A 16,029-nucleotide genomic window follows, 5' to 3' on the forward strand; every position below is an offset into this window, starting at 1 on the left:
ATAAATCCCTCCTCCCCCTCCTCCTCCTCCTCGTCCTGCCCGTGCCGGGGACACCGAGCTCGTGGCCCGCGGTCCCCGAGCCCCGTCCCCGCCGCCGCCGTGTCCCGGTGGGAGTCTGGGGAGCATCCCGGGAAAAGCCGCAGCCCTGGCAGAGCCCGTCCCGCCCAGCCGGGCTCCATCTGCGCCGGGCTGGGAGGGAAAATTCCCGCTCCCATCCCAGCCCCCGCGGCTCCTCTGGAGAAGGGACTCGCGGAATTCTTCACCGGATCACACGCGCCTCCTTTTTCCCGTCCCCAAAACAGCTGTGGCGCTTTCCCGGCTCCGTGAGTGACAAAGAACCTCCCGAAGTTCTGGTGTCACCTCCTGGAATTAAACCCAAAGGCTCCGGGGTTTTTTTGTGGGGGGGGAAATTGAACTCTTGCAACCCCTAAAGCCGCCCCAAAATCCACCCACCTGCCACTGGCTCTGGGGTGGGGCTGATCACTGTCCCCAAAAGCCTCGTGGCCATCGGGGGGGACCCAAAATCGGCTCCCGGTGCCAGCAGGGCACGGCGGGGCGGTGCCAGGGCTGGGTCTGTGCACTGGGAGCAGCTCAGGGAGGGCTCGGCCCCGCTTTTAATCACAAAAAAATCCTTCCATGGATTTTACAGGATTTCCCCGGCGGCTCCCGAGCTCCCCTCAGGCTGACGGGGTCACGCATGCAGAGGCTCCCATGCTGGAGGGAGCGCGGAAAGGGCGGGATTAATTAGCGAAAGGGCAATTAGAACTGGGTGAAACATCGCGTGCAGCCCCTCCCGGCCCCGCAGCGCTTTCACCCCCTCGTTATCTCCCTTCGGGCTCCTCCAGATCGCCCGGGGGGCTCCAGGGGATGTTTCCCCTCTCCCTCCACGCCGGGGGGCTCCGAAAGAGCCCCCAGAGCGAGCCCGGCTTAAACACTCGGGGCCTGCGGAGGTTTTACGGCTTTTACTCCAAACCGGGTGAAATTCCCTTCCCGACACAGCCGATTCTGCGGTGAGGGCGAGACAGAAATGAGGATGAATTAATAACACAGCTCGGAAGTTATTCCTGTAGGAACGGGGCCAGTTATTCCATGGAAATGGGGCCCAGTTTTTCATGGAAGTGGGGCCCAGTTATTCCCTGGAAATGGGGCTGTTATTCCTATAGGATGGGGTGAGTTATTCCCATGGAAATGGGGCTGTTATTCCCCATAGGGTCAGTAATCCCATGGAAATGGGGCTGTTATTCCTATAGGATGGGGTCAGTTATTCCATGGAAATGGGGCTGTTATTCCCATGGAAATGGGGCTGTCATTCCTACAGCAATGGGGTCAGTTATTCCATGGAAATGGGGCTGTTTTTCCCATAGAAATGGGGCTGTTATTCCCACAGGGATGGGGTGAGTTATTCCATGGAAATGGGGCTGTTATTCCTATAGGATGGGGTCGGTTATTCCCATGGAAATGGGGCTGTTAGTCCCACAGGGATGGGGTCAGTAATCCCATGGAAATGGGGCTGTTATTCCCACAGGGATGGGGTCAGTTATTCCATGGAAATGGGTCTGTCATTCCCACAGGGATGGGGTCAGTTATTCCATGGAAATGGGGCTGTTATTCCCATGGAAATGGGGCTGTCATTCCCACAGGGATGGGGTCAGTTATTCCATGGAAATGGGACTATTTTTCCCATGGAAACGGGGCTGTCATTCCCACAGGGATGGGGGTGTCACCCCAAAGCCCCGAGCTCCCCAGCGCTCCCCAAGCCCCCCAAACGCGGCTCCCGTGCCCTCGGGGGTCCCGCTCTCCTTTGGGATTGTCTCCCGCTTTCCAGGCCGGCGGTTCCTGCCTCCATCCCCGTCCCTGCCCCGCTCCGGCAGCTCCCGGCCTCCCCCCTTCCCTTTTTCCCTTTCTTCCCGTGTTTCGCAGCGCGATCCATCACCCTGCCGGCAGCAGGGGGGACTGGGCATGAATCTCTCCCTGCTCCGCGGGCCCTTATAAGGCCGGCCTGGAGGAGCGGCCGGGAAAGCCGAGCCGGGCTGGCAAAAACAAAGCCCGGAGAGAAAGCGGGGCCCGGGCAGCCCCGGGGAGAAAATCCCGGCGGCGGGGGACGGGCAGGAGGAGGCACGGGCCACGCCCGGCAGCGGCAGCGGCGATATCGATGATCGATCGATCCCCCCGCGCCGGGGCCGCTCCTCCTCCCCGGGCCGGCTTTGGGGCCCATTGATCCCGGGGTTGGTGCTGATGGATCGGGAATTCCGCTGCCGGCAGCGGAGTGTCAGCGGGGACGAGCCGGCCGAGAGATTTTTTATCTTCCTCGGCTCAGGGCTGCGCTTTTCGCTGCGTTTGGTTTTCGTTTGGGGGTGGGGATTTGTTTTAATTGACTCGGTGCTCGGCTGGAGTAGAAGGAGATAAAGGTAGAATGGAAGAGGGATGAGTAGAACGGAATAGAGATGAAATAAAGATGAAATAGAAATAAATTAGAAATAAAATAGGAAAAAAGAGAAAAAATATAGAAAAAATAGAAATAAAATAGACATGAACTAGAAATAAAATAGAGGTAAATAGAATAGAGATGAATAGAATAGAGATGAATAGAGATGAATAGAGATGAATAGAGATGAATAGAATAGAATAGAATAGAATAGAATAGAATAGAATAGAATAGAATAGAATAGAATAGAATATTACCACTGGAAGGGCCCTAAAACAACCCTCTAATCCCACTGTGCAGCCCGGAGGAGATCCAGTGGATTTTTGGGCTCCTCCCAGCCCACTCCAGGCCGGGATGTTCTCCATTGCCTGCCCGCTCAGCAGTGCCTCAGTTTCCCCTGTGGAAGCGGGGGTGGGATTTTCACCTCCGGGTGGGAATTTCACCTCCGGGTGGGAATTTCACCTCCGGGTGGGAATTTCGCCTCTCCAGAGCCTCTTCCCAGCAGTGACAGACGCAGGAGCGGGGGGAGCTCTTTTCCCAGCCCGCCGAGATGATGAGGGAATTTAATTGCTGCCTTCATCCCTTATGCAAATGAGCCGCGAGCACCTGCGGGAGCGGAGCCCGGCCCCGGCCCCGTGTCCCGGCACATCCAGAGGGATCCTGGGGCCGCTCCCTGCCCAGCTCAATGACCCCGCTGCTGGTTTTATTTTCATTCCCGCTGCTGGTTTTATTTTCATTCCCGGGTTCCCGGTGGGGATCGGTGCAGGGAGGAGCCCGGGGAGGGTTCGGCCGCTCCGGGAGCCGGGCGCGAGTTTGCCAAGGGCCGGGCAGCCGGGATCGATCGATCGGGCCGGGATAATCGCATTGGGACGGGCAGCGCTGTCTCGGCCCCGCTGGAATTCTCCGAGCCAGCAAACAGCCAGGAGGAAATTGGGTAAAAGCGATTTTATCCGATTGTAGCAGGGATTTAATGAGGGCCGGGACGTGACAGCCACGGGGAAAGCGGCCGAGGGGAGGAGGGCCTGGAGCAGGGAGAAGCTCCTGGGAGCACCCAGGGGTGCCTGGGGGGGTTTAAAGAGGGATCCCCGGTGGGAGCGGAGCCGCGCCCTGGCAGTGACGGACGGGCCGGGGCCGCCTCCCCGCCGAGCGCCGCTCCGGGAAGCGTTCGCAGCTCCCAGACCGGCAGCGCCGGGATTTGCTGAGGCCGCTGGAGCTCCCATCTTCCCTGGAACCCATTTCCACGGCATGAATCACCCAGCGGAATGAACTCAATTAGTCCAGACAGAGCAGGAGATAAATCAGGGTCCCATTAGGAAAGCTGGAGGTGATTTATGGCCCCGAGCGGCAGCGCTGCCTGCCTCCCTTCCCTGCCCGTCTGCAACCTGCTCCGCAGCCGCGCCGGGGCCCGGATCCTCTCCCGGGGCCGGGGATCCTCTCCCGGGGCCGGGGATCCTCTCCCGGGGCCGCGGATCCTCTCCCGGGACTGGGGATGCTCTCCTGGGACTGGGGATCCTCTCCCGGGACTGGGGATCCTCTCCCGGGGCCGGGGATCCTCTCCCGGGACTGGGGATGCTCTCCCGGGGCCGGGGATCCTCTCCCGGGACTGGGGATGCTCTCCCGGGGCCGGGGATGCTCTCCTGGGACCGCGGATCCTCTCCTGGGACCGCGGATCCTCTCCCGGGACTGGGGATGCTCTCCCGGGGCCGGGGATGCTCTCCTGGGACCGCGGATCCTCTCCCCAATTCCAGCTGCTGGGGTATAGAAATCTGCAAATCTGGGCTGGAAATTCCCCGATTCCAGCTGCTGGGATATAGAAATCCGGAAATCTGGGCTGTGATTTCCCCGAGTTCAGCTGCTGGGGGCTTTGATCCGTGCCGAGCTCCCCGGGGCTCATCCTGACTCATCCAGGGGCGCTCCTGGGGGGATTGGATCCCCCTCAGCAGCCGGGGATGAGGGGAGGGGGCCGGGAAGGAGCTGGGTGGGCTCCTCCAGGGAGATCAGCCCGGATTTGGGGCGTCACCCTCCCTGGGGAGGTTCTGGTGCTGGGTCTGTGCTCCGCGAGCCGATTTTATCAATCATTTGTCAATCAATCATTCATCAATCGCTTATCAATCGTCATTATCAACCCAGCTGCTCCGGGCTCCTTCCAGCCGTGGGAGGGGCCGGGGTTTGCCGGGCCCGACAATTCCCGGGGCAGCGGCGGCTCCGTCCCCGCCGAGGGCTCGGGGGCAGCCCGGGGGCTCCCCCGCATCCTCAGCCGGCGTTTCCCAGGGCTCAAAAAGGATTTTTGCCTCCCGGGCAAAACCCCTGCCCGGTGCTGGCCCCGGGAGCCGCTCCGAGGGCTGGGAATGCCCCGCGCCATCCGCAGCTCCTTCCAAAAAACGACCAAAAACAAAGTGCCGGGGGCTGCTTTTCCCCAGGGACAGCTCGGGTGCGGGGCTCCATCTCCTCCGAGTGACCCAAGGGTTTGCCCGCAGCCAAGGGCAGCTTTTGGGGGACACAAACTTTGCCCCAGGGGATCCCTTCCTGCACCCCCACCTCCAAAATTGCCTTTTTCACCTTCTCCCCCCTCGATTGTGCTCCGGGCGCGGCTGGACGCGCCCCTCCCCTTCCCCAGGAGCCGCCGGCCCGCCCTGCCGGGAGTCAGCGGGGAATTGGGGGATCAACGGCGGGCAATTAGCGCGCCCCGGAACCGGGCGGGCGGCGGGGAGGTCCCGGCGGGGCCGCCGCCGGTGCCGGGGAATGGCAGCGCTGGGCCGGAGCCATGCGGGAAGCGAGGCCCGGGGAGCGCCGCGGGCGCGTTTGGCACGGAACGGCCCCGGCCTGGCAGCCGCCAAATGGAAGCGCCGGGGGGGCCCAGACAGGCCCGGGGCCGGAGAAACCTCCCGGGGCCACCGAACCCCCCGCGGGCCCGGCAGCGCTGCGGAACGAAGAGGCTGCGCTGGGGGGAAGCAGGGGATGGGAGCCCCCGGGAGGGAGCCCCGATGTCTGTGAGCCCCGATGTCTGTGAGCCCCGATATCTGTCACCCCCCATTATCTGTGACCCCCGATATCTGTGAGCCCCGATATCCGTGACCCCCATTATCTGTCACCCCCAATATCCGTCACCCCCGATATCTGTGATCCCCCCCGATATCCGTGACCCCCATTATCTGTCACCCCCGATATCTGTGACCCCCGATATCCGTCACCCCCATTATCTGTGACCCCCGATATCTGTGATCCCCCCCGATATCCGTGACCCCCATTATCTGTCACCCCCGATATCTGTGACCCCCGATATCCGTGACCCCCATTATCTGTGACCCCCGATATCCGTGACCCCCCCGATATCCATCACCCCCGATATCCGTGACCCCCGATATCCGTGACCCCCATTATCTGTCACCCCCGATATCTGTCACCCCCAATATCTGTCACCCCCCGATATCCATCACCCCCGATATCTGTGACCCCCGATATCCGTGACCCCCATTATCTGTGACCCCCGATATCCGTGACCCCCCCGATATCCATCACCCCCATTATCTGTCACCCCCGGTATCCGTGACCCCCGATATCCATCACCCCCGATATCCGTGACCCCCGATATCCATCACCCCCATTATCTGTCACCCCCGGTATCCGTGACCCCCGGTATCCGTGGCCCGTCGCTCCCTGCCCATCCCGGCCCGTTCCCAGCCTCCCCCCGGGGCTGTGCCCGGAGGCAGCGGGGGCTCGGTGACCCCGGGCCGGCTCCGGCTCCACAAAGCCCCGGATTGTTCCCCCCGGCGGCCGCCGCTGCCCCTGCGGACACCGGAAAACGGGGGGGGGGCGTTTCCAGGGATTCCTGCGGGCCCGGGGGTGCCCCGGGCGGGTCCCGTGCCCCAGAGGGTGCGCATCCCGGGGGGCACAGCGTCCCCCGTCCCACGGATCCCACCCCAGGGATCCCACCCCATGGATCCCATCCCACCCCAGGGATCCCACCCCAGGGATCCCACCCCATGGATCCCATTGATCCCACCCCACGGATCCCACCCCACGGATCCCACCCCATCCCATGGATCCCACGCCATGGATCCCACCCCACCCCGTCCCATGGATCCCACCCCATGGATCCCACCCCACAGATCCCACCCATGAATCCCACCCCACCCCGTCCCATGGATCCCACCCCATGGATCCCACCCCACCCCGTCCCATGGATCCCATCCCATCCCTCCTGCCCAGGAATGAGCAGGGACAGGGACAAGGACAAGGACAGGGATCGGGATGGGGATCAGGATCGGGACAATGACAGGGCCAGGACCGGTCCCGGGGCGGGGCTGTGACCTTGGCCCGGCCCTGAGCGGGACTCGCCCCTGGCCGGGGCCCGATCGATCCCGGGGCTCGGAACGGGCTCAGGAGGGACCCGCCGGGGTCACCCGGCCGCGGACGAGCACCTGGGACTAATTGCAGGGAATAAATGAGCAATTAAGGGCGCTAGGGCAGGGCTGGAACATCCCAGACCTCCGGCTGACCCCCGGGCGGTATCCCTGGAAACGGCCGCACCGGGATCGGGATGCTCAGCCCGGCCGGCACCGGCGGCACCGGGGCCCTCCGAGCCCCCCCGGCGGCGGAAGCGGCTCCGGCCCCACCGGCAGCTGGGGCGGCCGCACTGAGGCGCCTTTGTCCGGCACAGGGCTGGGTTTACCCGGGGAGAGAAGGGTTTGTCTTGGAGCAGGCAGGATTTACCCGGGGAGGGCAGGATTTGTCCCGGGGAGGGCAGGATTTATCCCGAGGAGGGCAGGATTTGTCCCGGGGAGGGCAGGATTTGTCCTGGGAGGACAGGATTTGTCTTGGAGGGGGCAGGATTTATCCCGAGGAGGGCAGGATTTATCCCGGGAGGACAGGATTTGTCCCGAGGAAGGCAGGATTTGTCCCCGGGAGGGCAGGAATGGAAGCACCGTTAAGGGCCGGTAGCACCGTGGAGAACCGGGCAGCCCCGGGCGGGCAGAACGGGCCGGTCCCGCTGCCCCCGCGGCGCTGCGGGCACCGCCCAGCCCGGCACGGGGGGCTCCGCTCGGGGCTGCACCCGGGTTATCCCCGCTGGCACCGGGGACGGTCCCGCTGCTCCCCAAAACCTCCGCGATCCTCCCACCCACCCCAAACCTGGCCCGCCCGGGGGTCCCGGTGCCCGCCCGGGGTCCCGGTGCCCGCCCGGGGTCCCGGTGCCCGCCCGGGGTCCCGGTGCCCGCCCGGGGGGATTTTTGGCTCGCCCGGGGCTGGCTGAGCGGAAGGCAGGCTGGCTTTTAAAGCAGATTAATTAAGCTGCACTGCGGGGCCAGAGCTCAGAATGCAAACAGCCGTAATTCGATTTCTCTGACTTGCAAATCGCGGCAGGGAACGCGGCCGAAATCACATTAAGGCCGTTTCCACCCCGAGCCGTGTCCTCGCAGGGCTTTAATGCAGTTTCACTAATTGAATTTCAACGCTTATTGAGCTTAATTCGGGTTTGTGCCGGGCGCGGGGCTGGGCTGGGACCCCCCGGGCTGGGCTGGGACCCCCGGGAAAGGCTGGGCTGAGACCCCCGGGAAGGGCTGGGCTGGGACCCCCAGGAAAGGCTGAGACCCCTGGGACCCCCAGGAAGGGCTGAGACCCCCGGGAAAAGCTGGGACCCCCTGGAAATGCTGGGCTGGGACCCCCCGGGCTGGGCTGGGCTGGGTTGGGACCCCCAGGAAGGGCTGAGACCCCCGGGAAAGGCTGGGCTGGGACCCCGGGGAAGGTTTGGGACCCCCAGGAATAGCTGAGACCCCTGAGACCCCCGGGAAGGGCTGAGACCCCCGGGAAAGGCTGGGCTGGGACCCCGGGGAAGGTTTGGGACCCCCAGGAACGGCTGAGACCCCTGGGCTGGGCTGGGCTGGGACCCCCGGGAAGAGCCGGGACCCCCCCTAAGGACGGGCTGGGTGGGAGTGGGATCAGCGCCAGCCCCACACCGGATTTGGGGTGGAAAAACCCCAAATCCCGCCGCCCCCCCCGGGCGTGGCCGCGGCCCGGAGTCCCCGCGGGTCCCCCCGGCCCCGGGGCCGCCCCGGCGCGTTCGTGCCGCGGGGATTTGGGAGCGGCGGAGGCGAAGAGGAGGCGCTTTGTTCCCAGCCCGGGGGACAATGAGCCCTTCTTGGCCCGACGGAAATCCCCAAAACCGGAGCGGCCCGGGAAGGGCCGGGAGGGGCCCCGCGCGGCTCTGGGCCGCGGTTCTGTGCCACCCCCCAAAAACGGGGTTCTGGAGCTGTTTTGGGGTGCGGTTCTGTGCCACCACCCAAAAACGGGGTTCTGGAGCTGGTTTGGGGGTGCGGTTCTGCTGCCACCCCCCAAAAACGGGGTTCTGGAGCTGGTTTGGGGTGCGGTTCTGTGCCACCACCCAAAAACGGGGTTCTGGAGCTGTTTTGGGGTGCGGTTCTGTGCCACCCCCCAAAAATGGGGTTCTGGAGCTGTTTTGGGGTGCGGTTCTGTGCCACCACCCAAAAACGGGGTTCTGAAGCTGTTTTGGGGTGCGGTTCTGTGCCACCACCCAAAAATGGGGTTCTGGAGCTGTTTTGGGGTGCGGTTCTGTGCCACCACCCAAAAAAGGGGTTCTGGAGCTGTTTTGGGGTTCGGTTCTGCTGCCACCACCCAAAAATGGGGTTCTGGCTGAGTTCTGGGGTTCGGTTCTGCTGCCACCACCCAAAATTGGGGTTATGGCTCAGTTCTGGGGTGCGGTTCTGTGCCACCACCCAAAAATGTGGTTCCGGAGCTGTTTTGAAGGTGCAATCCCACAGCCAGCCCCTAAAAAAGCAATCCCAGCCCAATTTTGGGGTGCAACCCCAAGAACGCACTCTCAGCTCAATTTTGGGGGCCTCTATGTCCCCCTGGCCCTTCCTGGGAATCTCCAGCCCCTCGCAGCTGGGAACGGGAATGGGGAGAGCTCATCCCACTTGGGAACGGGAATGTGGGAATGGGAATGTGGGAATGGGAATGTGGGAATGAGAAATGGGAATGGGAATGTGGGAATGGGAATGGGGAAATGGGAATGGGAATGTGGGAACGGGAATGGGAATGGGAACGGGAACGGCAACGGGAATGGGAATGGAAATGTGGGAATGGGGAGAGCTCATCCCGCATGGGAATGGGAACGGGAATGGGAATGGGAACAGGAGTAGGAAAAGGAATGGGAATGGGAATAGAAACGGGAATGAGCAACACGACCCCGGCAGGAACGAGGACGCTGCAAATCCCGAGCCGTAAATCCCAGATTTAATGGGATTTCCCCGCTGGATCCAGCGGGGTCACCTGGCAGCGGAACCCGCCGCGGGCGCGGGGGCGGCGTGGGGATTTTTTCCTCTTTTTTCCCTCTTTTTTCCCCGTTTTTCGGGATTCCCGGAGCCAAAGGGAGAGCGCTGCTTCCCTCTAGCGGCCCCGGGACAGGAGGGGACCGGAGCGGGAACGGCCCCGGGACAAGGGGGGACAGCGAATCCCGGGGTCCGCGGCTCCAGGAGCTGCTGGGAAGGGCCCGAGGGAGGCCACGGGAATGATTTGGGGTCTGGAAAACCTCGGGCGAGCGGAGAGAGGGAAGGGTAGACCGGAGGAGGGAAGGCTGAGAGCAGGAATATCCCACATTTCTGTGGAAATATGTGAAATATCCATAGAAATCTGTCACTGCAGAGGGGATCCCGTCACTGCATGAAAACACCTCAGATATCCATGGAAATATGTCAAATATCCACGGGAATATCGCAAATATCCACGGAAATCTGCGACTGGAGAGATTCCCACCAACACATGGAAATATCTCAGATATCTGTGGAAATCTCTCATTTTGGGAAAGGGATCCCACCAATGCCTGGAAATATCTCAGATATCCGTGGAAATCTCTCATTTTGGGAAATATCTCAGATATCCGTGGAAATCTTTCATTTTGGGAAAGGGATCCCACCAATGCCTGGAAATATCTCAGATATGCATGGAAATCTCTCATTTTGGAAATGGGATCCCACCAACGGATGGAAATATCTCAGATGGCCAGAAGTGAACCCCAAGTCCCCCTCGGCAGGAGGCGGAGCTGGCCCCGAGGGTGGCCGGGACCGGTGACCAGGAAGGGCCGGGGGACATTCCGACCCCGCGGGGACCCTGCCTGGGCAGGTGGCCCTGCCCGGGTGACCTCGGGGGTCCCTGCCCAGCTGCTCTGGCGTTCCGGGGCGGGCAGCGCTGTCCCCGCCCGTGTCCCCCGCCGGTCCCCACGAGCCCCCCAAGCGCCTTCCCCCGCCAGGACTACACCTCCCAAGAGGCAGCGCGCCGCTCCGGCCAATAGCGCGCGGCCTTGCTCAGCCAGCGGGGCACAGCGGAGCCGATAGGCCGGGCGGCAGCGGGCGCGGCAGAGAGAACTACATATCCCAGAGAGCCCCGGGGGGCGCGGGCCAATGAGGAGGGCGCGTCTTGGCGCGGCGCGCAGGCGCGCTGGGCAGGGGGGCGGCGGCGGATTCATGTGGAGGTCAGCGGCGCGGCGGGAGCGGCGGGCGGGGGGCGGCGGTGGGTCCGGGACCGGGAACCGGGAATCGGGAACCGGGCACACAGCCAGGCCTTGCCCCCTGGCGGGCCCCTGCTGCGGGCGAGCGGCCTAGGAGGGAGCGGGCAGGGGGAGGCCTGGGGGGTGCGGGGGGCCCCGGGGGCGGCGGGACCGAACCCGGGGAGGGAGATGGGAGGGAGACCCCCAGGGATGGGGGGACCCCCGGGATGGGGAGAGACCCGGGAATGGGGGGGACCCCCGGGGCTGGGGAGACTCACAGGGCCGAGGAGACCCCTGGGGCTGGGGGGGGACTCTTGGGGCTGGGGAGACCCCCGGGCAGGGCTGAGCGCTGCGGGGCGTCGCAGGCGGGCTCTGGAGCGGTGAGATGGCTGCCAAGGTGTTCGAGAGCATCGGGAAGCTCGGGCTGGGCTTGGCCGTGGCGGGGGGAGTCGTGAACTCGGCGCTTTACAACGGTGAGTGGGGCTGGGTGAGTGGGATGGACTCAGTGAGTGGGACTCGGTGAGTGGGACTCGGTGAGTGCCCCGGGTCTGTGTTTCTGCCCCAATCCTGTTTTCCCCGTGCTTTATCACCCGATAAATCCACACCGAGTCCATGCAGTGCCGCGGGAGCTCCTTCCTCCCAAAGCCTCGGAGCTGCCCCGGGGGCCCCACAGCTCCGCCCGCAGCTCCTCCGGCCTGGGTTGATTAACTCCGCCGTTAATTTCCCGCCGTGCCGCTAATTGCGCGCTCTCTCCCCCCGCAGTGGACGCGGGGCACAGGGCCGTGATCTTCGACCGCTTCCGCGGCGTGCAGGACGCCGTGGTGGGCGAGGGCACGCACTTCCTCATCCCCTGGGTGCAGAAACCCATCATCTTCGACTGCCGCTCGCGGCCCCGCAACGTCCCCGTCATCACCGGCAGCAAAGGTGGGTGCAGGCGCCCTGGGGTGCCCAGGGGTGTCCAGGGCCACACAGGGGCACCCAGGGGTGTCCAGATGCACCCCGGAGCTCCCAGGGGCACACAGGGGTGTCCAGAGGTCTCCAGGGGCATCCAGGGGCACCCAGAGGTGTCCAGGGGCACCCAGGGGTGTCCAGGGGTGTTGTTGTTGAAGCAGGACGGGAATGAAGAGACTCTGACTAGATCAGAAGGCTGTGAGAGTGAAACTCTGATTTATTTAAAATACACTGTTTGTGAGGACTAAATCTATTGGTTGGGAGGGGTCCCTGGAGCTCACCTGGCCCAGGTGACACTGGTGGGGTTTGGGAGGGATCCCTGGAGTTCACCTGGGGTTTGGGAGGGGTCCCTGGAGCTCACTTGGCCCAGGTGACACTGGTGGGGTTTGGGAGGGGTCCCTGGAGCTCACCTGGGGTTTGGGAGGGGTCCCTGGAGCTCACTGGGGTTGGGAGGGGTCCCTGGAGCTCACCTGGCCCAAGTGACACTGGTGGGGTTTGGGAGGGATCCCTGGAGCTCACCTGGGGTTTGGGAGGGATCCCTGGAGCTCACCTGGGGTTTGGGAGGGGTCCCTGGAGCTCACCTGGCCCAGGTGAGGTGGCGGGGCTGGAATTCTCCCCGCAGCAGCGCCGGGCAGGCCGGGGGGGATCGGGGATCCTCGGCAGCTCGTGCTGCTGCCGGAGCGGGGCCGGGGGCGCCGGGGGAGCCCGGCCCCGCTCCCGAGGCGCCGCTGCCGCTCCGCAGACCTGCAGAACGTCAACATCACCCTGCGCATCCTGTTCCGGCCCGTCACGGCGCAGCTGCCGCGCATCTTCACCAGCATCGGCGAGGACTACGACGAGCGCGTGCTGCCCTCCATCACCACCGAGATCCTCAAGTCCGTGGTGGTGAGCGCCCGCGCTGCCCCGGCGCTCCTGGCAGCGTGCTCTCTCCTGGTGCCTCCCATTCCATCCTGTTCCCAGCAGTGTCCGTCCCATTCCATCCCATTCCCAGCAGTTTCCCTCCTGTGCCCAGCAGTTTCCATCCCATTCCATCCCATTCCTAGCAGTTTCCCTCATGTTCCCAGCAGTTTCCATCCCATTCCCTCCTTTTCCCTCCTGTTTCCTCTGTTCCATCCCATTCCCAGTAATTTCCCTCTGGTTTCATCCCATTCCCGGGGGTGCCCATCCCATTCCCAGGAGTGCCCATCCCATTCCCGGGGGTGCCCATCCCATTCCCAGCGGTTTCCATCCCATTCCCGGGGGTTCCCATCCCATTCCCGGGGGTGCCCATCCCATTCCCAGCAGTTTCCATCCTATTCCCAGGGGTTCCCATCCCATTCCCGGGGGTGCCCATCCCATTCCCAGCGGTTTCCATCCCATTCCCGGGGGTGCCCATCCCATTCCCGGAGGTGCCCATCCCATTCCCAGGAGTGCCCATCCCATTCCCAGGGGTGCCCATCCCGTTCCCAGCGGTTTCCATCCCATTCCCAGTGGTTTCCATCTTGTTCCTGGGGGTGCCCATCCTATTCCCAGGGGTTCCCATCCCATTCCCGGGGGTGCCCATCCCATTCCCAGCGGTTTCCATCCCATTCCCTCCGTCCCTCCGTGCCCCCAGGCGCGCTTCGACGCGGGCGAGCTGATCACGCAGCGGGAGCTGGTGTCCAGGCAGGTCAGCGAGGACCTGACGGAGCGCGCGGCCACCTTCGGGCTCATCCTGGACGACGTGTCCCTGGTGAGCCCCGCCGGACGCTCGGACACTCGGACGCTCGGACACGCGGCTCTGCCGCTGCCCCGTCACTCGGGCAGCCCCCGGTGCCTCAGCCCTGCCGTGCTGGGATCTGTCACCCCACAGGAGCTGCTTTGGGATGGGGCAGCAGCTCCACAGGCACCCCTGGAAGCACCAGGAGGGGAAATTCCCACTGGTTCCGCCGCTAAGATATCCAAGGAGGGAGCTCTGCCCTCCCAGCTCCCCTAGAATTAAAACTGATCCCACTGGGAGCGCAGCCTGTGCGGGAGGTGACTTTGTTTCTGCCCGAGGGCGATTTGGACAGTTTGTTTCTGGAGCTTTGCCCCGCTCGGGGTGGGGTTCCTGTCCCCGTGGCAGCGTGGGTGTCACAGCAGAGCTGCTGGCAGGTCCCTGCTGTGACCTGGCTCTCTTTGTCCCCCAGACCCACCTGACCTTCGGCAAGGAGTTCACCGAGGCGGTGGAGATGAAGCAGGTGGCGCAGCAGGAGGCAGAGCGGGCCAGGTTCATCGTGGAGAAGGTACTGCTGCTGCTCCCGGGGTTTGGGATTGCTCTGCTCTCCCCTTCCCTCTCCAGGGCTTCTTCCTTGAATATCCTGTGCTGTTTTCCCTGATATCCAACGTGAGCCCAGCTGGAGGAGGCTCCTCCTTCCACCCCACAGTGCTGATTGCAGCCGTGGTCACTCTGGGCTCATCCCTGCTTGGATCATCTCTGGGGGACACAAGGAAAAACCTCTCCAGGGTTTTTTTCCTTGAATATCCTGTGCCATTTTCCCTGATATCCAACGTGAGCCCGGCTGGAGAAGGCTCCTCCTTGCCCCACAGTGCTGATTGCAGCCGTGCTCAGTTTGCTCTGGGCTCCCCCCTGCTTGGATCCACCCTGGATCATCTCTGGGGGTCTCCAGCAGCAGAGTGGGGTGTCCATCTCTCGTGTCAGCTCACGTTTCAGCTGACTGCACACCTCTGGGTTCAGGAGCATCCCCAGGGAATGCTGAACAACGGGGATCCCCGGGTGGGACGGACAGACCGAAAATCACCAAAACTCAGCTCGAAATTGCCTTTTTTCCTTTTCCCACAGTAGGGAAGCGGGTTATTTTTTATCCCCAGTTTCAAGAGCAGCCCCCAAACCCCAACCCGTTCGGCTGGCCCGGGCTGGGGGAAGCTCCGTCCGTCCGTCCATCCCGTTCCCCGCTGTCCCGCAGGCCGAGCAGCAGAAGAAGGCGGCCGTGATCTCCGCGGAGGGCGACTCCAAGGCTGCGGAGCTGATTGCCAACTCGCTGGCCACGGCGGGGGACGGGCTGATCGAGCTGCGCAAGCTGGAGGCGGCCGAGGACATCGCCTACCAGCTCTCGCGCTCCCGCAACATCACCTACCTGCCCTCGGGGCAGTCCGTGCTGCTGCAGCTGCCCCAGTGAGCCCGGCCGGACACAAACACCAAGAAAAACAGAGAGAAAATGAGGGGGAAATGGAGAGGAAAAAGGAAAAAGAAAAATCATTGCAATTTCCTCGCGGAGGAAACGGAAATTTTTGGAATGGTAGTCAAATAAAAGTGAACGCTCGCGACGCCAGGCCTGCGGTTCCTCCCCTGTGCGGTCACGGCGCTGCCTTCACTGACTCTGAGTTTGGGAGGTCAGGAAAATTTGGGAATTCAGAAGGTGAGGTTTGGGAATTGCCCCTTTCCAGGCAGTTGGAGCAGCTTTGCTGCTCACCGTGATGGCAACGATGGGAGGAGGTGCCCTTTTCCAGGGCTTCCCTTTTTCCCTCTTCTCCAGGAGTTCCCTTTTCCCCCCTTTTCTCATCTTTTTCTGTGGTGCCTGTTTCCAGAGGTTCCTTCCCCCTTTTCCCCACTTTTTTCCCTTTTTTTCTCCCCTTTTCCCCCCCAGGTTCCCCCAGGACCCCCCGAGTTCTGCTCCTTCCCCCCGCCCCAGGTTCCCCAGGTTCCCCGGGAGCCCCTGGCAGTGGCTCCAGAGCTGCAGCTGGATGCTGCAAACAGCTCTGAGCTCTGATCGCTGGGATTGATCCGTGCTGGAGGGAAGGGCTCGGCAGCGCCGTGGTTTTGGTGCTTGATGGCAGCACAGGCTGCTTTCGGCTTCCTGGGAGGCTTTTCCCTCGTTTTCCTTCCTTGCCACCAGGCCGGGAGCTCTGCAGGGCTGGGCCGGGCTTTTGTTCCCCAAAAACAAACAGGAAACCGAAAGTGCCCATTGCCTCCGTGCTCAGCCTCCCCCCAGCCCTGAGCAGGGACTGACAGCGCTGAGGGGACCTGCCAGGAGCACCTGGGGCAGCAGGGAGCAACCCCAGGAGGGACAGGGCCCTAACCCGGGACAATTCCTGCCCTGGAGCCAGCTGGAACCATCCCCCAGGTGGGGCAGGGCTCTAACCCGGGACAATTCCTGCCCTGGAGCCAGCTGGAACCATCCCCCAGGTGGGGCAG

The 16,029-nt window shown here is 63.4% G+C and overlaps 1 protein-coding gene across 1 annotated transcript; it reads left to right on the top strand.

The window, feature by feature from the left end:
* Positions 1–10,870: 10,870 nt before the first annotated feature.
* Positions 10,871–15,161, top strand: PHB1 (prohibitin 1). The gene is made up of 7 exons (XM_077788329.1): positions 10,871–10,910; positions 11,291–11,398; positions 11,688–11,849; positions 12,619–12,761; positions 13,471–13,587; positions 14,024–14,119; positions 14,801–15,161. The coding sequence occupies exons 2-7, from the start codon at positions 11,311–11,313 to the stop codon at positions 15,011–15,013; spliced, it is 819 nt and encodes a 272-aa protein (XP_077644455.1). The 5' UTR covers positions 10,871–10,910; positions 11,291–11,310; the 3' UTR covers positions 15,014–15,161.
* Positions 15,162–16,029: the final 868 nt, after the last annotated feature.

Source organism: Lonchura striata, chromosome 25 (assembly GCF_046129695.1).
Source record: "Lonchura striata isolate bLonStr1 chromosome 25, bLonStr1.mat, whole genome shotgun sequence".
NCBI lineage: Eukaryota > Metazoa > Chordata > Aves > Passeriformes > Estrildidae > Lonchura > Lonchura striata.